Source organism: Mustela erminea, chromosome 3 (assembly GCF_009829155.1).
Source record: "Mustela erminea isolate mMusErm1 chromosome 3, mMusErm1.Pri, whole genome shotgun sequence".
NCBI lineage: Eukaryota > Metazoa > Chordata > Mammalia > Carnivora > Mustelidae > Mustela > Mustela erminea.
Genome location: NC_045616.1, coordinates 136425755 through 136447741, shown reverse-complemented (window position 1 = coordinate 136447741; position 21987 = coordinate 136425755). Strand labels below are relative to the sequence as shown.

Genomic DNA, 21987 nt, shown 5'->3' with positions numbered 1-21987 from the left:
TGGGTGGCTTAGTTGGTTAAGCATCTGACTCTTGATTTTGGCTCAGGTCAGCGGCGGGTTCCATGGTGTAATGGTTAGCACTCTGGACTCTGATTTTGGCTCAGGTCGTGATCTCAGGGTCATGAAATCAAGACCCACCTCAGGCTCCACACTTAGCGGGGAGTCTGCTTGAGATTCTCTCTCTCTCCCCCTGTTTCTGTCCCTCCCCCTGCTCAGTCTCTCTCTCTTTCAAATATATAGCTACATCTTTAAAAAAAAAATCAGAGTGAATAAGGTTCACTTCATACATTATACAGTTGCTTTCATCCACATGACTTCTGTGCACCCATTGCTTGGAGGGCGGGGTATGGGAATTACTAGTACAGGACCATTACATCAAAATCCATGACTACTATAAACCCCAGGAGACTTTATGACTACTTGGGAGCTTAGCCCACAAATTTGAGCATCATCCTTAGCTGAGAAGTATACTAAATTTCTTGCCTGAGTCTAAATTCTGTCTTATTTGGATATGAGCTATATATTTTAACCATAAATGAGTGCACTGGCTTCAAACATAGCTATGCTTCACCATAAGAAATCTTGATGTATAAAACAACTCAATTTGGAAAGATAAGTTAAGAACTAATTATCCTCTTTATGAAAGAATTTACCGTGGAGTTTCTTTATATGAACAGTTCCTTGTGCATTTAAAATATGATTCAGTGTACAAAAGTCTGAATCACACATCACATTCCAGAAACATTTTCATTATGTCTTTTAGGTGAGATCGCTCTGTAAAACCCTTAGCACAATACCCAGTAGGTAAGTACTCAATAAATGATCTAGATCTGTAATTATGCCGCATAAGTTTCATGTACGTATTATATGTAGTAATTAAAAAGGGGCACTTCTGAATCTTTTAGAGACAAGGATCTCAGATGTGAACATGATTAAGAGTCATCGGGGGCCCTTACTAAAATTGCAAATCTTTGATCTCCACCCGAAAATCATCAGGTTCTGTAGTTCTGCCCGGTGGCCAGCAAGGTACATTATTAATCCATCCCCCAGATGATGATCAGGCACAGTCAGCTGGGCATTTATACAGGGTCTGTGATATTCAGGTAATATCAAACACTATAACTGCTAAAAACCCCCAGTGGCCTTTATGAGCATTTGAGAACTTGAGATGGCTTGTTAAAATAAATGTCAGAAAGGACAGGGGTTGGAACTTTAAATCAGCTGAATCATAACAACCGGCCACTCTGACTTGGGTTAGAGCAAAGAGCAGCTGAGGTTTCCCCTGGCAACGGGGAGAAGGAACCACCTGCAGAGAGCAGGCAAGTACACCCTGGGATCTCATGTAGAGGTGGGCTAATTTGGGGAAATGGCAGTTGACTATTTTTCTACTCCCATTTCAGAGATCAAAGGCTGGCTATGTTGGAAGAAAACGTACGGTTCAGTTCTGTTATGTCTGTCTCTAAGCATTAGGCTGCCCTACAAAATCTACCCCTAACCCCTTCTTTGAATCCACCTCTATAATTCCTTCAACTAAAAGGAGGGGTATTTCTCTGTCCCCTGGGGGAAAATGTCAGCAGGAAGGAAAGAAAGGTAGTCCCCTAACCCCTTGCTAATAAGACTTTCCATGAAGTTTCACAGAAAAATTTGGGGGAAATTCCCTTCAGAAGGGGAAGCCTTGTTTCCTATTCCTACCATTGCCATTTTTCCTCCTGCCCAGGGCCCCACCCTTCTTCCTGTGTAACTCAGAGGGGAAGAACCCTCCCTAGGGTTCCGCTGCACTGACTGTCAGCCAAGGAGAACACTCCCTTCCCCATCATCAGAGCGGCCAAGACACCTAATAGCAGAACTGAGGCCAAGTTCAAAAGTCCACTTACGGCTGTTGGTAAAAGACAGACGACTGACACTGTCATCTCAGCGTGACACAGCTGCAGAGATGCAGTTCCTTAGCCTATCAGACTACGCATTTGTAGCCTAAAGATACCAGCTAATGGAGGTGGGGTGGTTGCCTTTTTTTTTTAAGGCCGCTGTAGTTTCCAAATGCAAGTTAATCTCAAAGCCCACTAACGATGAAATCAAAGCGAATTCTGTTATCTGGCATTCCCTTTACTGAGGGCCTCCCTTAAATGACAGGCCTGCATAGCAAAGTGTGATGACACACAATGTTGTGGGGGTGAGTGTGAAAAGCACTGCCACAGCCTGAAACACCTTGTGAATCATGTTCCAAATAATTAAGTTTTGGTTTCATTTTGAAGTTGAATAGGCTCTGCTGCAGTCTAGTTCATTGGAATGTGGCTGGCTAAGTACGGTAAGTACAGTGACCATGAAATGGAGTGTTAAATCAAAGGACCACGTTCTCCAGGTGATGGGTATTTAGCCGTGTGTGGATCCCTTACCAATATATGTGCACACACACATATCTTATCACTTCCTCTCCCAACTTTCTAGATAGTCTCTAAGGAAATACTTTACTTCTACTTATAAGGAATATGTTACACATATCTCTTAAAGCTTTGGCTCTCTTTCCTAACTAAAATTACAAATTTGACAGAAGAAATTCCACTAAAGTTAAGCTCTTCTACTTACCAATCCATCTTTGTCATAAGGTGAATCAAAGTTATCCAGAAACTTCCTGAATACTTGCTCCTCCGTCCATTCTCCATTTTGGTACTTAGGGTGGTGTTTGGCGTTATATACCTCACGAAGATCTTCAATTGTTATAACTCCATCTCCGGTCTTGTCTAACTTCCTAAAAGCTTGCATAATTACCTCTTTTCTGGCTCTAGACATTGGAGGCTAGACAAATAGAAAAACACACACACACACACAGACAGACAACGCAAGTCAATGAGCTTGTTTTGTATCACACATCATGAAATATCTGTTTCCTCTCAAGGGTATGAAATGGTTTGCGTGCCGTTAAACAACATGCATGACAATTACTCTGAAAAGTCCCTACACCTGTTGCTGATCTCCTTCCCATCTCCTCCACAGTGCACTGAAAACTTCTGAAAACAAAACCTTAAAATAGCCAACCCAAACCATGTGAAAGCCAAACTCAGCAGATACAGATTCATGAGGCCACTTACTCTTAATGTAAGAAGAAATTCATTGAAGTCTATGGTTCCGTTTCCATCTTTATCAAACCTCCGGAAGAGCTCTTCTGCCTCTTCCTTTTCCATGACCACGGCATAATCATTTAGGCCTTTCACAAATTCTTTGAAGTCAAGAGTTCGGTTGTTATTGTCATCCATAATTCGAAACACTCTAAAGAAAACATACACCGACACAAAAAGAAAGACCAAAAAAAAAAAAAAAACAGAGAACAAGGGGTAAGAATAAAGATTTAAGAATAAACACTCTCAAAGTTTTTTAAAGTAAAATACAGAAGCCCTAGATTCTACTCTGAATCCTCCTCCCAAAATAGGAGAGCCTCTTCCGAACCTCTCATAAAATAAAATGTGCTATGCGGTTCTAATTTTAAGACATTCTGAAAAATGCAAAGCTATAGAGACAATAAAAAGACAAGGGAAAGGGGAGAAGAGAATAGGCAGAGCACAGGGGATTTTTAGGGCAGTGAAAATATTCTGTATGATTTTATAATGGTGGGTACTTGGCCCTATGCACTTGCTAATGCCCACAGAACTTTAGTATACAAAGAGTAAACCTTAATGTGTATAAATTTTTAAAAAATTATTTAGGAGGTCAGGGGATTCCAGGAAGGAACGTAGACGGTGACAGGAGAACCTAACTGTATTATACAAGTTTGAAATAATCTCACTGAATGTGGGGTGGGGTATGCTGACTTGTAACTGTGGAAATTAGAAGAGTGCGTAGGACTAAAGGCACAAGGAACTGCACATAGGCACCGGACTCTAGTTCATAAAGATATTTCCCATGGAGATTTGAGTGGGCAATTCTGACATGCTATAAGCTATACTGGAATTAAACAATTGAGTAAGCAGAGGGCAGGTGGTGGAAGTTAGGTGTATCACTGTTGAAATGAGAATTTAGATGAGCTAGGGAGGAGGCTAGAATGGTCTGATGCATGCGGGTAATGGGCTGGAGTTGGAGACATTGATATGAACTCATGTTTAGCTTAATATAAATAAAATGATTACATATAAAAATCTATAGCTATGTACATATATCATATATTTTCTCTTTCTGTCAGCTAAGAGAACCTAGAAGTAACACCCCATTAACAAGCACATCTAGAGCCTAGATCTTGGTTTCCAATACAATTCTTCAATAAAAGGAATGGGGATTTTTGGAGAAATGTCTGATTCTAGGACTGGGGCATGATATACAAGATGAACTTGGAATATCTTATACCAGAAAGTAAGGAAGTGCTCAAAACAAAACTACATTGATGGGGCTACATCAGAGGGACACAGGAGCCAAGTGAAAGAGCTCCCAAGGCCCAAACTTGAACATTTTGGGCAATAAAATAGTGTTGTGTTGTAATCCAAAGTATAAACTAAATATCCATGAGTTCATATTGTTTTAAGTAAATGATTCAATAAAGAAATAAGCAAATATTACTTAGAAAAGACACATTTCTCTTGCAGAAATATTCCAGATAAATTGTGCACATACTCTGTCCTCAAGGAGGAAAGCATTGTCCCCACTCCCTATGTATGGCTCTGCACAGAGACTTCCTTCCAAGGAGTACAATACAGAAAGGGAGGGAACAGTAACTTTACATTGGAGAAGCCAGACTAACATTGTCTCAGCCAGATGATCAAGGTCAACATCAACAGTGATAAGTCAAGTTGACAGTAGGCATCCTTGACATGATGTGATGAAAATGGTGCTTCCCTAATGTGGTCTCAAAAAACCATAACCCCAGTCTAATCACGAAGGAAACAGGAGAGGGTAGCTTCCACTTGAGTTGAAGAGTGATTAAGGAAAGGGCAAAACCAGTAAAGGGGCAGAGGCAGACGGCACACTGGAGCATGAACAATCCAATAAATGAGCCAATAAACTGGCTTGTAGGGGCAGGGCTGTTAGGGATGGGTCTGGGGGGTGGGGATGCAGGTAGCAAGAGGGACTCAACTGAGCGGGTCAGTGAGTAGGTGAGAGGGCAGTGTCGCCGAGGGGTTTGCACCAAGGACAGTGGTAGGACTCCAGAATGAAAGAGGTGGAGTGTGGAAGTTAGGGTGATACGGTAGCGAAGGGAAGTGGGCTAGTCTTCCTGCTGGACTGTGGCCACCTGGCCACCAGGGTCCATGTGTCCACGTCTGGGCTTCTGACGGCGCTGGGCTTCCTGTGAGAATTTGAGACCACTGAACGTGACAGTCCTGATACTCAGCAAGTACCTCACTGGAAGAGAAGCCTTCCACAACCTCCGCATGTGAGGCCGGGGCCCCTGAGGCTGCCCTGTACTTCTCTCACACACGACGTCACCACAGAGATTCTCACTTCCGTGACAATCAGTCTCCTCAGTCTAAGGCCTGCGTGGGGCCTGGAGGGGCCTTGTTCACCCACGAATGTACACGCACCTGGCTCATGGCAGGCTCTCCTATAGTCTGTCAGAGAGAGGTAATGGGGGACTCGGTGGTTCAGTCAGTTAAGCGTCTGACTCTTGATTTTGGCTCGGTCATGATCTCAGGGTGGTGAGATCAAGCCCCGCGTTGAGCTCTGCACTCAGCGTCTGCTTGTCTCTCTCCCTGCTCTCCCTGCCCACCACGGAAAGCTCTCTCTCTCTCAAGTAAATTAATTGATTAATTAATTTCTAAAAATCTTTTTAAAAGGGGGCACCTGGGAGGTTCAGTGGGTTAAGCCTCTGCCTTCAGCTCAGGTTATGGCCCTGGGGTCTTGGGATCGAGCCCCGCATTGGGCTCTCTGCTCAGCAGGGAGCCTGCTTCCTCCTCTCTCTCTGCCTGCCTCTCTGCCTACTTGCGATCTCTTTCTGTCTAATAAATAAAATCTTAAAAAAAAAAAAAACTTTCGAAAAGGAGAGAGAGAGAATGCAAAGGATCTGCCCACTGGAGGCCAGCAATCTCTTTCTCCTTAGGTTTTGAGGACTTCTCCCATATCAGAGGGTCCGAGGACAGGCTCTACGGAGCAGGCAATTCCTGTGGCCCCCCAGAGGTGAGCAAGATAGGACCGCCTGAGAGCGACCTCCTCCCTCTTCCACGCCGGCCCCTATTGTCACAGCTGCTAGGAGCGTCTCTCTCCAGGTCCTGCTCCGTGTCTCTAGGACCTGGACATGCCTCTCCCTTCACTTCCAGGCGTCCCAGTAGCTGGGCTCTCTTGTCACAGACACAGCCTTGCTGAATCTCGGACAAAGAACTAAAAATTGTCGCAAGGGACCTCAGAGATCGGTTCCTCCAAACTGCATTTTACAACTAGGGAATGGAGACCCTAGGAGGCCAAGACTTGCTCAAAGACCCAGAGCTAGTCATAGCCTCACCTGGCTGTGTCCCGCCTCTCTACTTTGGCCCCCTGCCATCCCCTGGCCCGGATCCTACCTGCCGAGTCCTTTGATGCCTGCGGAGCCCCGGGCCAGGCACTGCAGTCGGAGTCTCTCAATGGGGTCAGTGGCCGTGGTGAGCTTTTTCTTGGCCTGGATTGCCATCTCCCAATCGTGCCGTGCTGTCCCTGCCATCTGAGAGAATTCACAGCACATCAGCAGAGCTCAGGCCTCATCAGCCAGCTTCTGGCTGGTCAGGGGGACAGCAGCCTCTCCCAGAAGGAAAACACTCTCACCCACTTCCTGGGAAAAGCCTCGAACTCCCCAGAATTTCCAGCTTTTGGCTAGACCAACTATGTGCCTGGAGTATTCCTTGCTTACTTCTCTGGTCCTGAGGACATCTGATTTCTCCAGCCTGGACAGCAGTTCTGGACCACAGTTCAAATAAACAGCCTTTCCCAGACACACTTTCATTTTGTCGAAACACTCCTCCCATCATACAATGAAAAGTCCCACTTCTCTATATTCTCCTTTTTGAGTCGCCCTTCTATTATTCTCGTAGTTAGCATTCTACATCTTCCCTGTGACTCCACATTTAATAGTCTCCTCTTTGGCCTAACATTAATTTTTATTGTTTCTGTCTTGGCTGAGCTGCTCCACACTGGGCCCTCGGAATCCCTGCCCGTAGCTGGCATGTTTTGTTTAACAGGTTGGTGTTCATTACTACCTGGATTCCTGAGACAGAGAACGGTAAACAGGTACTCTCTCTCTCCTGACAAGTAGATATAAGATCTTTTTTTTTTTTTTTTTTGTCTACAGTTTGGCTTTTGTGTTTTAAATATTCAGAAATAGGAGAGGGTGGGTACCGTGAACCTCCCTCCGGAGAGGTCCCTGAGCCACACACGAACTCCTGCAGGGCGGTTTGGGGTTTCAGAACCTGCAGAAGTGGAAAGCGCTCTGGGATGAGGGCCTGGAGACCCAGGTTCTAGTCCAGACTCCATCTCCCTCTCAGCGACGTCTGAGCAAATCTCTGGGCCTCTGGTTTCTCCTTCTCTGTCAAGTGAAAGGCTTAAACGATTTTACAGTTCCTCCCTGTTCCAAAAACAACTAATCCTCCTATGAGCTCACTGACCCAGCAAATGAGGGATTCTAGAAATTACTTTTCTTAATGGGAGTTGTGAATGAAGGAGCAAGACAGTTGAGGGGTAGGCAGACACAGCATTCAAATGCAGAAAAGATGGTGCTGGAATGGATCTGCCCTTGGCTCAAGGGCTCCCCCCCACCCCACGCCTTGTCCCTGGCCAAGTGCTGGCAATTCTCCTGAGGCCCACACTAAAAAGGGGGAATTCTTTTCATCGGGGCCGACAACTCTCAGACCGATGCTCTCTAAGGCTGTTCATCTACACTACAAGTCGTGAGTTCTCCCCCACAAAAATCTCATTATTTCACTTAAGAGCGAGGGAATCTCAGACTGAAAACTGAGACCACAACAGATAAGTCAGCGATGTGAATTCCCAGCAGCCTCATTTCCTACCACATGTCCCAAGAGCCAACTTAGAAGTTCTCTCCTTCTTGACCCACATTCTGGTTCCCACGACTTGAATGTAACTTGGGAATAATTCTCAGTTCTCGTAGACCCCCAAGGCAAGAAGGAGACCTTTGTCCAGTAGGTCCTGGCCGCTTTATTCCACATGAAGAAGAAACTGGTCTGCCCAAGGCTGGCTGGATCCTTCCTCGCTTCCTCCAGCAGCGAAGGAACGGGTTGGCCAGAAATCCAGATGGCCACCCGCCATGCTTTTGGAGGCCTCTCTCTCCACTCCCAGTGGGCCTGTACACACAGGTCTCCAACTCACGCAGCCACCTCAGCCACAGCCCAAATCAGCTGCCTTCCTGGCAGCTTTAGCCTCTTCAAACCTTCCTTTTCCTGTTACTATTTTGTCACCTGATGTCAAACCGACAACTCCTGGAGCTTGACCCCAGCTTCTAGCCCTAAGGCCACCCCACGGAAGGCTTCAGCCACAGTCAGAACCCTGGGTTTCTGTACGAAAACCCCAGCTCCCTCCAGGCACCCCCTGCCCCCGTACACAGCTAGCCTTGCCCAAGCCTCTTCCTAGCCCTGAGCAGCCTGAGCAGCCCTGACCAGAGGCTGCTAGCAGCACCGCCACCGCGCCCCTCCCCGCCACCGAGGGAGCTGGAAAGGCAATCAGCAATCTTGTGCCCTAGCTCCGTCAGGCCCCCAGCCCTCACTTGGTGCCATCTGCCCAGTGGTTGCCCCCCTCCCCCTACTCATCTCCCTGTCCTCATTTCCACTGCCTCTCCCCTGCCTTTTTCACCCCGCCCTGCTGGTTCTGGTTTGCCACACCAGTCACAGGGGCAGGTGGGGAATGGAGACACACACAGGCCACAAACCAGTAACGGGGTGTGTGAGAGACAGCACGAGAAAGGACCCATGTGCGGCCCTACTGACACACCTTCAAAATTAACAGCGTCAGTTGCTAGAGTTTATGGCTCCCCGACCCCGTGGTAGGCGTGTGCCCAGGCCTCACAAACGCCCAAGGAGCTGAACTGAAAACAGAAGCTCAAACAAATACACGTGCGTCCTGTTCACAGCCGCATTCCTCACGGTGGCCAAAAGCACAGAAAGCCCAAATGTCCATCCACAGAGGAACAGATGAACAGAACATGGTTCCGCTTCTCCAAGGTCACCCAGTCTTCAGATGCCCTACCTCCTTGTGGACCCGGGTTCGGGATCATAGTAACACTGCATTAACCTCTACTGTTCCCATGCTCCTGCTTGGTCCTTCTATGCAGTAAGTGTAACCTTGACCCACATAAAGAGTGGACTCGTCTGCTAATTCAACAGCTATTTGTTGGGTAGGTACTATTGGTCGGAGTCTGCTGGGTGCTGGGAACCCAAAGATGAACCCAGGTCTGTCCCTGTTCTTCAGGAGCCCAGATTTCACAAGCAGCTAGAGAAGGGGAGGTGCACAGGGATGATTAGGGTAGAGTGAGAAAACTATAAGATTGGTGCTTCAGCAGAGAGCCGTGGGAATTGGGGAAAGGACCTCACATCTGCATGCACAGACACAAGAAGGAAAAGCCAAAGTCACACACTGATTCCATGTACAGGGAACATCAAGAAAAGTCAAATGCACAGAGACAGAACACAGACTGGCTGTGGCCAAGGCCTCAGGGAAGGCGGCCATGGGAAGTGGAGTTTTTTAAAGGAGCGGGAGGGCGGGTGATGAAAATGTTTTGGAACCTGATACAGATGGTGGTTGCACAACATTAGGAATCTACGGTATATTTTTAAATGACTAATTTCACATTATGTAAATTTCACCTCAATTAAAAAAAAAAAGTGAGCTAGTTACAGTTATGGTTTCTATTTCACTGATAAAGCAACGGGGGGGGGGCGCCTTCGGTGTGGCTCCCAGGAATTCACACACCATTAGGACCATGAGGTCACCCCAAGCCCCTCCTCCTTCAGCTGACTGGGGCGTGTGCTGGTAAAACAACTTGCTCCCAGATCCTGGCTGACACCCAAACGTAGGTCTTCTGACGTTTCAGCAGAGCTCCTTCTACTTCACCACGTTTGTGAAGTAAGATAAAAGAATCTCAAAGCACAGGAGGTGGTTCCCATCCACAGGAGAGCAGGGCAGAGCTCAGGAAAGCCTCCTGCGGGTTTTATCTCCTGTGCCCGACCCCACACAGTGACCATGCACATGGTGGCCTCTGGGGTTGACTCTGATATATTCAGTAAAAAGAAGTCCATTCCCTCCTGCCATGATTCTTGAAATGCCTGAGTTAACCAATCACATCCATCGCTTAGTTACCTGGTTCATCAACAAACGTATGTTCTGTGCGCTGTTTTCAAGTCACAAGTGTCAGAGAGGAAGGATGACTCTGAGAAGCAACTCCTTGAACAGCACAGGATCTTAAATTTGATTGAAGATTAACCACTGAAGTCCCGTGGTTAAGCAGGACGGGAAACGAAGTTTGGTAAAAACTGGGGGGTTTCAAAGAAAACCCAACAAGGCAGGGTTTTGGTGATGAAGGACGACACTCGGGACTTCCGGAACTTGCCTTAAGACTCCAGGCACCTGGGCAAGAGTCTGACCCCAAACGTGTGTCACTTAACATCACTGCAGGACATAAAGCGTCCCTAGACTGCAGAAGACCCTCCCTGAGCCTCTAAGAGCCGGCCTGGTGACGGCCAAAGAGCATGCCCTCCCTAGGCACGGGGCCGCAGCGCCACCTAGTGTTGGCACCGCGTCTGCTCATTTCCCCGGGGGGCTGGGTCCCTTTCTCCAACAAATGTTTATTAAGGGCTTAGTTTAGAGCAGGTCACTGGGTTGGACTGGGGAAGAGGGAGTAAGGGCGTGGGGGAGAGCAACCTGACTACTCACTCATCACAAATCAGAAGAAGGTAGCTAACCTGACTTGGAGCGGGGTTTTCTGAAGACTTCTCAGAGAAGGGGCTGTCTAAGCTTTTATCCTAAAGGAAAGAGTAGTTAGCCAGGCTAGGGTTGTGGGGGGCAGAAGAAGGAAGGGTACCGTACACTTCCGGAGTGCCAAGGCCCAAACGAAAGAGAAAGTGGTATAATTACAGAAATACAAGTATTCTAGCAGGACTGCAGAATGGTGGGCGGGTGGTGTGATGAAGCCCTTGTTGGGAAAGGGAGGAAATTTGGAAAGGGGACATTTGGAGAAAGATGACACTGGGAAGGTAAGCAGGCATCAGATCACAAGGAGCCTGGGACACAAGCTGGGCGGTTTGGCTCCTGTACCGAGAGCAACAGGACACGACAAAGGACTTTAATGAGGCAATGACAGTTTGTTGTCAAAGAGCCCTCTGATTCAGTATGGCACAGATTGGGGACAGCCAGGTGAGAGGTCCTGCTGACTGGGCGGAGGTACTGGCAGCAGGGACAGAGAAAGGGAAAGAGATCTGAGATGGAGAGTACTCAAATATACAGTGTGAAGGAGAGGGGGGGCCCGGGGTTGGCAGAGATCAACCACCCCCGACCCCCGCCAACACCCCCCCACACACACTCCCCCAGCTGGTGAGGAGGAACGTTCACAGAGCAAATATAGGGAGGGACCTGGAGATGTGGGGCACAGGCCAGGTGGAGCCTCCAGCAGCAAAGCCAAAGGAGACTTTGCAGCAAGGGTCACTGGGGCTCCTCACACAGAAGCTAGTTAAGGCTCCCTCATCCCACTGTCCAGCTGCACAGCCTCCTGCCCCTGCCAAAACGCTCTGCTTGGATTTTAAATGAATCATTGTGGGACAGGATATGGACAGGTAAAATTGCATGGAGGTCTGTCTTTTCAAGAGCCTCAGTAAGTCGTCTTTGCAGAGTTCAGGGACAGATTTAAACTGAACCTTTGGTGCCTTCTTGCGGCCATAAGCTGAATTACAACTCTCTCGTGGCAGTAGGCGGAGAGAGGTCTCCGTCTCTCTCTCCGTCTCTCTCTCATGAGACTACACCCAACAGCTTACACACAGAGGTGGATCTTAAAACCAAAGAGAGAGCCCCAGGAGTCATTTATTCAGACACCGATACAGAGAGAGCACCAAGATCTTCCACATCCTCTGACACAAAACAGGAAACGTCTCATCTGTAAAGCACACTACCCTCTGTTTTCTGTGACATTACACTTCTGGTTTTCCTCTTTCACGAAAAGGATGGTTGCAGGAAGGTGCAGAGGGAACTGCAGCAGGGTTAGTCAGGTCAGACAAACTTTAGAGAAAGGGAAAGCTAGCCTGGAAGAGTTGGGGGAAACTGAATTAGGGAACCGTGGTAGAGGGAACAGAGAGGAGGCGGCTGTGGGCTGCGGAGGAGGAGGGAGAGCAGGCTGGCCTCGCCTGGCCGCGCAGGGATGTTCGCCGTGATGATGGGACATGGTTTTGCCCAGAAAGTCCTCCTTTGCACCCCACTGCTTGGGGTGCAGAGACAGGGGGACAGTGTGTACTGTGAGGGAACTGTCCTACTGAGGAAGTCACAGAAGCCCAGCCCCATGAAAACAGTAACTGCCAGCAGAGCCGTCCAGTCTTTGGAAAGACTTCATGCTATCAAGCCCATTTTCCCCATAGCCAGGCCATGTAGTGAATCTTGCCTTAAAAACCTTTTGAGGCATTTCTGTAACCGTTAAGTACCTGTGCCATTACATTAACCATTTCAATAGCAAGGGACCCAGAGTTGCTATAATAGCTCTGTGTGATTTTAAACATTTTTCTATTTAGAGAAAAGAAAAGAGCAAGGCAATGTCAGAGTAGGTAGCTGCTGCTTAAACTGTAGAGCTTCGAACTCACCCTTAGAAGATGGAAGACATACTGACCTTCTCTCAAACCCACACCCAAGCCAAACCTTTCCCCATCTTGACTTTGTGGGGATGATCCTGTGCCTAAGGGCCATCCCTATGTGGATGGGGACATGTGGGGGTTTTTAGATTGTCTCTACTTGGGAACAGAATGTAAGACTCAAATTTTGATTTAGACTCAGTGCACCTTTTACTAATTAAAATGTCATCCAGGGATAGGGTAGGACATTCAACATATCGTGTTTGAAGGCAATAGTAGGGAAATATCAAACCATCTCTACTGACTCCAATCCGTTTAATAAACTAGCTCCTATTATGTAGCAGATGGCAAAATCCTGTAGTTCCTCAAGAGTTTCCCTTAGAAAATGCTCCTCTGTCATGAACTGGCTCCCAGTAGCTCAGAGTAGCCTGGCAGGAGGCTAGAAGATGCCCCTCTGAGACTGAAATGAAAGACCCAGATGATTTGAGGAAAGACATAGTTTCTGTAATAGAGTCCTGGGAACCTGCACTCACCCCAAGTTTAATCACAGGTGTGGGTCAGTGTTGTTGATGTCCTGGGGGATCCTTCATTGAACCCATTTGAGCTCAGTTCAGTGAAACAGACCCTTAGCATCTCTAGCTACTAACAAGGGACGGTGCTAAGTCTTCAGGAGCGGGTACAGAGCTATGGTTCCAACCAGGTACGATTTCACCCACTCTGCCCTCCCTCCCCATCCCCAGGGGATATTTGACAATGTTTGGAGACGTGTTTGGTTGTCACCGCAGGGGTCTGGGGTATTACAGGCATCTAGTGAGTAGAAGCCGCAGATGCTGCTAAGCTTCCTACAAAGCACAGGACAGCCCTTGACAACCAAGAATCTTCCAGTCCAGAATGCCGGTAGTCCCGAGGTTGATCCCCCCTGGCGGAGAGAAGGAACTAGAGCACCAGGAGCAACAAGGGCACCAGTGGTGGTGTTGATGACTCAATGTCCGTGCCCCACCCCAAGCACAGGAAGTTAGAATCTCCAGGTGTGAGGGCAGGGATCTGTACGGGGCTCAACACGTGGCTCAACATCGGGCTCAAAACCCCGACCCTGCGATCAAGACCTGAGCTGAGATCAAGAGTCAGATGCTTAGCCAACTGAGCCACCAGGATGTCCCTTCAGAGGGTTTTAAGATGCACCCGAGTTTGAGAATAGAAGGAAGCAACAGGAGCTACAGGATCCCTCTAGTGGCAGGAGTGAGACCTTGAGTGACAGGGCTGGAGGAGAACTGAAACGTAACACAGGATAAAATTCAGGCACGAGGAGAAGTGTTAAACCATAATTCAAGCCACTCCGGGGGCCACGTCGGTGGCTCAGTGCTCTACATGCAGGAGCTCATGGCCTCGGGCAGTTGGTTCTATCAAACATTGTCACCCTATTCCAGGACGTTGGCATAGACCCAGAGAACCCAGATCCTTGGCCGACCAAGAAAGTGCCGGGGCAGTGGCAGAGTCAGCGCGGACACCTGAATGTGCTCTGGCGACGTCCCCATGTTCAACAGGGATGCTCCGGTGCTCAGACCCTGCTTTGGGAATCCAGGGAAGGTCCCTGAAAGGAGAAGGAAAGCCAGAGCTCCGCGGAGGAAAGCGCCTTGGAGGGCTCGAAGGCTTTCACTGCAGACGAGGGAAGGGGACAACAGCACAGGGCCAAGCCAGGCCACACAAGGGGGTCCGAAACACAACCCCTCGCCCTCCTGCCTCAGGGCCTTTGCTCAGTTAGCAGAGAGAAGTGCAAGGTATTGGTTTTGTTTTTTGAGGTTTTCTTTTTTGTTTGTTTTTTTTTCCGAAACCAAAATCAAAGCTACTGAGCTGATTATCTTCCATTAGATTTGTCTTTTCCCACAAATTATTTTTTTTAAAGATTTTATTTATTTATTTGACAGACAGAGACTACAAGTAGGCAGAGAGGCAGGCAGAGAGAGAGAGGGAGAAGCAGGCTCCCTGCTGAGCAGAAAGCCCGACTCAGGCCTCGATCCCAGGACCCTGAGATCATGACCTGAGCCGGAGGCAGAGACTTAACCCACTGAGCCACCCAGGCACCCCATTCCCACAAATTATTTTTAAAATTGTTCCACAACCTATGAATACATGAAACATCTGGGTTTTGTTTGGATTGTTAATTTCCACATCAATTTGAAGTATGATGGTATACAGATCTACACTTTAATGATAAGAACACACTGGAAATGAGACATCACTGAAGTCTGGCATCTTATCAGGTTTTCTCTGTGCCAAAATACATTTTCATAAGATGTTTAAAATTCCTGCTTTAGCCTTTGTCAATTGGCAGGTTTCTCTAGAGCCCACGTCTTCTAAATCATTGTCTTTTATTCTCTCTGCTGTTCTTTGGGATGTGACTTAAGTCCTCGTGTTACTGTTTATGATATGGCATGATTTGAGAATAATGCATTATAAATATCAGTGTTGGAAAGTGTCTACTTCATACATCTGCTTGAAATTTCATTTTATTAGTTCAACCAGGGCCAGGATTCAGGCCCAGTAAGGTAGGGGACTAGGGTGCCATGTTTAAGGAGGCCCTTCATCTCAGGACTGTACAATTGTCAACACTGCACTTGCCCAAGCCTAAGAGTCAGTGCCTCCTTAAATATTGTGCCCTAGGTGCCTGCTTTGCCTCACCCTGGTCCTGGTCCTGAAGTTAATGTCTGTTTACTGAACACCCATTATGTGCCACAACACAGTGATAAATGGGACAGCCAAGGTCTCTTCCAGGAGTTTCCAGTCCTCAGAGTAGTTTTATTTTTAACCTTGTTGAATTTGAACTACATCTGATGTTCCAGACACTGCAACTGGCTTATTCTAAAGTCATTCCAATCTCCTTTGTCTGCTGCATTCCACTTTCAGTTGGGTGGCCACGTGAATGAGTTCTGGCCAGAAACCCAACTGAAAGTATGGAGAGCTCTAGGAGAACTCTTCCATTTCGTTTGCCTCTTCCTGCCTTGAACAAGAACGCAATGTCCAGAGATTTAGCAGCCTTTATGCAGTCATGAGGAAAGAGCCAAGGGAATCACAGATACCAACTTAAAGCCCTACTGTCACTGTGCTGCTGTACCAAGTCAGCAACTGCCTGACTCCACGCTCTTGTCCTGAGGAACCTGTCAGTCAGGTTCTCTATCACAGCCAAAAGTATTTCTGATATAGTTGGCAAAAGCTTCTGTGTACAGAGCTTGGCTTGACCTTAGATATTGACCTTTACCCAGGTAAAATAACTAGCAATCCAATGTGAGGAGAGAAGCTCCCCAAGAAACAGTCGAGAGGAGATAAAGTGACTCCATTACAATCTGCTCTCTCCACAGAATTTTATCAGCACTCAGCAACCTCTGCAGCATTTTGGCTACGAAGAAGTGGGAAATACTCTTCAGCCTTATACTCAAGAACCCATATCACTAACACAATGTGATACCAGTTTATTAAAGCCCAGAGGTCCCAGGCTTACGAGATCCTTATAATGAGCATCTCCAGGGAATCTCTGGAGGCAGGAGGCAGTGTAATAACACTCTCCTTGCTGTCTCCTTCTCCATCTTTCTCTGCCTTTAGTCTCTGGGGTTTTTACCAGGAAATCGCTTGCAATCTATTCCGGTCAGACAGCCTATTACACGAAAGATCTTAAAGAGGCAGAGTAAGAAAAGACCTAAGCTACACAAAAGTAAGCAAAGATTTGGCTGGATTTGTGTACAAAATGCAAAAAAACAAATAAACCAAAAAAAAAAAAAAAAAAGACAAAAGAAAAATAAAACTTTCATTCCATACTCCCTGGTTTTAGTGACTATGCTCTTAGATCCAACCAGGCAACATTCCAATATCCCATTTTTCAGGTACCGTGAGACCTTGGCCTCAGTGATTTCAAACCCACTGCAGAGACAAACCCCAAATGTCTATCTTCTACTACTTTTAGATGGGAATATAGGTCTGAGTACCATTTGTATTCTTGCAACATTAGAAACCAAAATCACTTAAGTAACTATTTTATGGTCACTGAAAATGCCTCCTTTGGGGTCATTTGTCCATATAATGTTTATTTTATAGCCACTTAGAAATCCAGCCAACTATTTGCATCTTGCAGGCTTTTAACTGATACTTCCAGAAAACCAAGAAGCACCAATGGATAAAAACCCAATGTCAGAGTGACAGCATCTGCATAGCTAGCATATCAGACAGAAATCATGTCCAGCTACTCATAAAAGAAACACGTAATTGTCTGTGAATATGACAGAGGTTTATTTCCTCTCATGTAAAGGAGTCTGGAGGCATTTCAGAGAGTCTATGTCCCAAAGAACTACCATCTTTCTACTTTACCATTGTTTGTATCCCTAGAGTTGCTTCAAGTTACAAAAGAACCTTTGTTGCTCCCACCATTACATCCACACCCCAGGCAGCAAAGAAGAGTGAGGACAAGGAAAGTGCCCTTGGCAGGTGAGTCATCCCTTCTTAATGGCTCCCACCTCCTTCCTTAATGGCACCCAACTCCTTCCACTGAAATCTCATTGGCCAGTCCCTCAAAGGCGGCTAGCACTATGATCTGAATGTTCATACCCTTCCAAAATTCATAAGTCAAATTCCTAACTCCCGGTATTAAGAGGTGGGGACTTTGGGAGGTACTTAATTCACAAGGGTAAAACATGAATGGGCTTAATGTCTCATAAAGGAAGCTCCAGAGAGATCCCCTGCCCCTTCTACCACCTGAGCAGTAGCACGAAGGTGATGGCTTTACACCAGGTAGGGGGCCCAACCATGCTGGTGTCTTGGTCTTGGATTCCTAGCCCACAGAATTATGAGAAATAAGTTTTTGTTTTTATAAGCTACCCAGTCTGTGGTATCTTGCTAGAGCACTTCAAACAGATTAAGACAGCTAAGAAACCTAATTTTGGGCTGGGTACTTTGCCATCCTTCAGGTTGTGTTTATAAAGAAGAGGAAAATTGGCAGGTTCTGCCACAGTTGGCAGAAGAAATACAGTCCTTCTAGAAACTATATCAGCACTTCCAGATCAGTTTTTCCCACAACATCCTGCGAAGCCACCATATCATCCTGACGGAGAACACCAGTGTGAATCCTGGAATCAGAAGTGAGTACGTTGAAAAAAAAAAAAAAGAAGTGAGTACGTTGATGATTTGTGGGCTCTCAACCTCTGTTTCCCCAAAGAAACGAAGATCCACAATTCCCTGGGCAGTTGTCAAGAAGACCCTGAGTTTACACCAACATACCCTAAAATGATCTAGACCTGGAGACACCAAACCACAGCCCGTGGGCCAAATTTGCCCCTCCATCCAGTTTTGTAGATAAAGTTTTACTGGAAAACAGACACACGCATTTGTTTATGCATGATCTGTGGCTGCTTTCATGCTACAGCAGGAAAGGTTAATAGTTGCCACAGAGACCTCTGGTCTACAATATTAGTTTGACATTGAAATATTAGTTTGACATTGATTAGATTCCTCTTTCAATCTTCTCAACCTATGCCACGCTCCTCCACACCTTGTCTTGAAAATCACAGTAAAGATGGAGATGAACTCACTTGCATCACCTCCTCCAAGTCTGTACAGGTATTTATCTCCAAAACCATCCTGACTTTGTCCTCCCTGCCCTGTAGGAAGTGAGAATTGCCTCCCAGCTGAGGATGGTCTCCACCTAAAACACAAATCCCAACCCCTCTTCAACCCTCAGCCCCCATTTATGCCAATTCCCTCCCCTCCACCAGCTCCTCCTTTTAGTTCATGAATCTGCAGTGATCCCTCCATCGTACACGGCCTCCAGCTCTCTCCCTTCAAAGCCCACTACCTGGAGGAGTCTCTGGCTTCTCCACTTTCTCACCTTCCATCCATACTTCAGCCCACTGCAGTCTGGTCTCCGCCGTGCCTCCACTGAGCCTTCTCTCAGGAAGCACTGCCGACCTGATTACCACCAACAGTCACTCCTCATCTATTGCACTTTGCCCAGCAGTTGACTCTGTTGATCATTCTTCCTTCTTAAAACTAATCTCTCAATGAATCTACTTTCCTCTGTCTCCCTTTGTCTCAGGTCTGACCTATTTTGCCTCTCCCTACTCTCTCCCAGGATTTGGTTATTTATCCTCTTCATGCTCTCATACCATCCCACGGCCCTTTCAGCCGCATCTACTGACAGCACGATGGCTCCCGAGTCTTTATTCCAACTCATGCACTGTGCTAGCTGCACAGTCAGCTTTCCCCACAAAATGTGTGTGCTTCAAGGACCTACAGGCAACTCAAGTTTAATGTTCCAGAGCCAAGTTCATTATCTTTTCCTCCTATTCCTTGCCTCAGGAAATGATACCACCATTTCCCCAGGTCATCCACTGAACATTATCCTAGACGACTCCTCCCCTCTGTGTTGAATCAGCAGGCAAATACTGTAGAATTTCGCCATCTTGACACCCCTTGCCTCTCTGTTCCCTCCCTCATCTCCATTGCCATGGATACCACCTAAGTCCAGGACCTGGTCACCTCCCATCTCCACTATTGAATTTGCCTCTTAGCTGATTCCTTTTCTCTAGTCTTCCCCCTCCAACCAGCCTTCAGATGACTGTCATAGCCATCTTTAAAAATGGAAATCTGAACTTCACACTCTAATTAAAAACTTTTTTAAAGACTTTTTAAAAACCTTTAAGTTTTTTAAAGGTTTAATGGCTCCCCATTGTGTACAGGTAAAGAGTAAACATCTTCGCATTTGAAGTAGACACTGGCCCTGCCTGTCTCCCCAGCCTTGTTTCTAGCAATTCTCCACCTCTTTACAATTTATTCTGCATTTATACCCACTCACATTCCCCACACGCACTATGGCATTTTGTCCCTGTGCCTTTATACATGCAGTTCCGTGTTAAGGAACACTTTTCCTCACTTATTAGCCTAGAAAAGTCCTGTTCTTCCTTGTATAGTCACTATGGTGAAGCCTGGCATAACCACTCTCACCAGAGGGAAACAGCTTGCGTCTTTCTTTGCACCATCTGCGCAAAACCCAGATAGTGTCCATGCTGAATCACGATGCAACTCTCCGCTTTCAGAACTGCCTCTCCTACTAGACTACAAGGTTCTTAAGGGCAAATGCTGTAAACTTTGTGTCTCCAGTCATACCATCAGTACTCAGCAGGGTGCTACTAGATTGTTATAAGATCACCGCTATTTGCATATAAATAGAAATACATGTCCACAATTTAAATCTCAGTATTTAAGATGCAGTTACACAATAGAGACATTTCTGTAGTAAAGAGATTTTGGTAAAAAATAAACAAACAAATAAATAAATAGGAGCTCTAAAAACTGGAAACGAATTCATCTACTTAGTATGATTTAACTACACCCTAGAGACTGAAGGCAAGATAAACAGTATTGCTGTTTAATAAGGTCCTTCTCAAATTTGTGACCAATCAAATCAACTCGACAACGTCTAGCAAGCAGTGTCCAGCCTACTGCTGTTTTCTGTCTAAGTGGTCAGTTCAGCAGGGTATGACAGAAATAGCACATCTATCAATGCGGGAAAAACCAAGGTCTGAATCAAAGCTCAGTCTCTTGATGGTATTAATGACTTGGAGATGCTTCACCTCGAAGCTGTGTTTCCAATGGTCATACAGGCTAGATGAAGCAATTCACCCAAACGCTTCACACGTCAGTACCCTACACCTAGTGGCTGCTCAGTGATGTGTACTGCCCTCCCCTTTAGGGAATAAAATTGATTTTGTACCTTTTTATCTGAGCTCTTCTTCTCAAAAGATGACCAATCGTCTCCCAGAACCACGCTATTTCCTCCCCAGACTGACAACCGAGAAGTCTCATCAACTGCTGGTTTTCTCTTGAGAAAGTAACACCTTTCGTCTTCTCTCTCCTTCTTTCTTTCTTTAGCTAAAACTAACCAAAGTGATCAAGCCAACATTATAGTTCAAAAACATTGATTTACCTTCAATGCTAACCTGAGGCCACCAGTTGCTGGGAACCGAAACTACGGACGCGCTCCCGGGTGTGCGCCTGGGCTGGCTCAGCCCCCTGCATCCCCCGAGGCCTCCTCCGCGTCCCTCCCCCGCGACCCCCCTCCCCCCCCCCACCCCCAGCCTTGCCGGCCGCCCTCGGCGCTCATTGCACGGGCTTGGACTCCCAGAAGCAGAGTCACACCCTGATTGGCTCAACTCACTGTCCATCCCTTCCCTGGCCCTGCCCTTTCTCAAGTTTACATTTTGGTTGCCTAGGAAACGCGCTGGCGGTGAAAGCCCGAGACGCTCCCCGCCGAGCGCAGCCTGCAGGAAGTGTACCTGGCGATTGTTTGGTTTCAAGGACGGCATCAAAACTTACCTGGTTTGTTATATCAAATGATGTTCAGCAAATTGTCCTACTCCCTCAGGCCACCCCCTCCCGCCCTTCTGTTGTCTCCAGGCGGCACCCTGCTGGGGTGTCTCATTCTCTCTCAGGTGACACTGAAAACCTCAACACACAGGAGACGCCACGTTATTCTAAGTGATTCAAAGTCCTCCCTCGTTCTCCACAAGCTCAAGCTGACACGATGCCATTCTGTCCTGTTTCCACCCTTGGTTACCTCTTTCCTCCTTTCTTCTCACTTCCCTTCTCTTTTTACACTTGTTGCTCACCGATGAGTTTGCCAGATTAGAAGCAGCCTAGGGCCCTGTTCAGAAAAGGTACCTAACTCCAGCTCTCCTACCTCCTTGCACCCGTGACATCCGCCCCTTCTCTCGCTTCTGTCATGAACTTGTCCAAAGAAACCAGAACTCTAATGATGAGGACAGGAGTTCCACCCTCTGTCTGGCATTCTACATTCTACGGATTCTCAGACAAGTGTGGTCATTGATGTCTACTGTCTCTACAGAGGACATTACATTTCTCTTGTCCACTTGTCACCCTCGCCCTGGAGATCAAAGAGGTAATATTCTCTGGGGATTTTAAGGAGGACTTGCCTTGGTCGAAGGAATTTCCATCGGCGTGTGATTTGAGGAGCGTGTATTTTGACTTGCAAAATAAGTCCTTTGTTTCTCTTTTAGGATAAATGTTGCTTTCAGAAAGCCCCTCTCAAAGGTACACAACACCCACCAAGCAGTAAAAACTATTGACACTGGCAGGGTATTTGATGTGGCACCCACCTTCACCCCAGGATAGTTCCGAGCGTCTTCCCCACACACCATTAGCTCTTCGTCCAAACGCATCCCTCCTTACTGCAGCTGACCCCGAGGTACTAAGCAGTATCATTTCATTT

The 21987-nt window shown here is 46.8% G+C and overlaps 1 protein-coding gene and 1 long non-coding RNA gene across 10 annotated transcripts in view; one reads left to right on the top strand and one right to left on the bottom strand.

Moving 5' to 3' along the window:
• The window catches only part of CAPSL (calcyphosine like), a 30251-nt gene extending 9452 nt beyond the window's left edge, over positions 1-20799 (bottom strand). For 2 of the 8 annotated variants that reach the window (XM_032337613.1, XM_032337614.1), the window contains exons 1-4: positions 10252-10335; positions 6474-6610; positions 3087-3264; positions 2584-2793 (exon numbers count right to left, since the gene is read on the bottom strand). In XM_032337613.1, the coding sequence (XP_032193504.1) occupies positions 2584-2793; positions 3087-3264; positions 6474-6610; positions 10252-10260 (534 nt within the window). In that variant the 5' untranslated portion in view covers positions 10261-10335. The other 6 variants (XM_032337607.1, XM_032337608.1, XM_032337612.1 and 3 more) reach the window with 6 other exon arrangements.
• Positions 647-6071, top strand: LOC116586989. Of its 2 annotated transcripts, XR_004284253.1 has the most exons (4): positions 647-804; positions 906-1026; positions 2253-2305; positions 6017-6071. It is a non-coding gene; the product is annotated as an uncharacterized LOC116586989 (long non-coding RNA). The 2 variants fall into 2 exon arrangements; XR_004284252.1 differs by having other exon boundaries at positions 647-1026.
• Positions 20800-21987: the final 1188 nt, after the last annotated feature.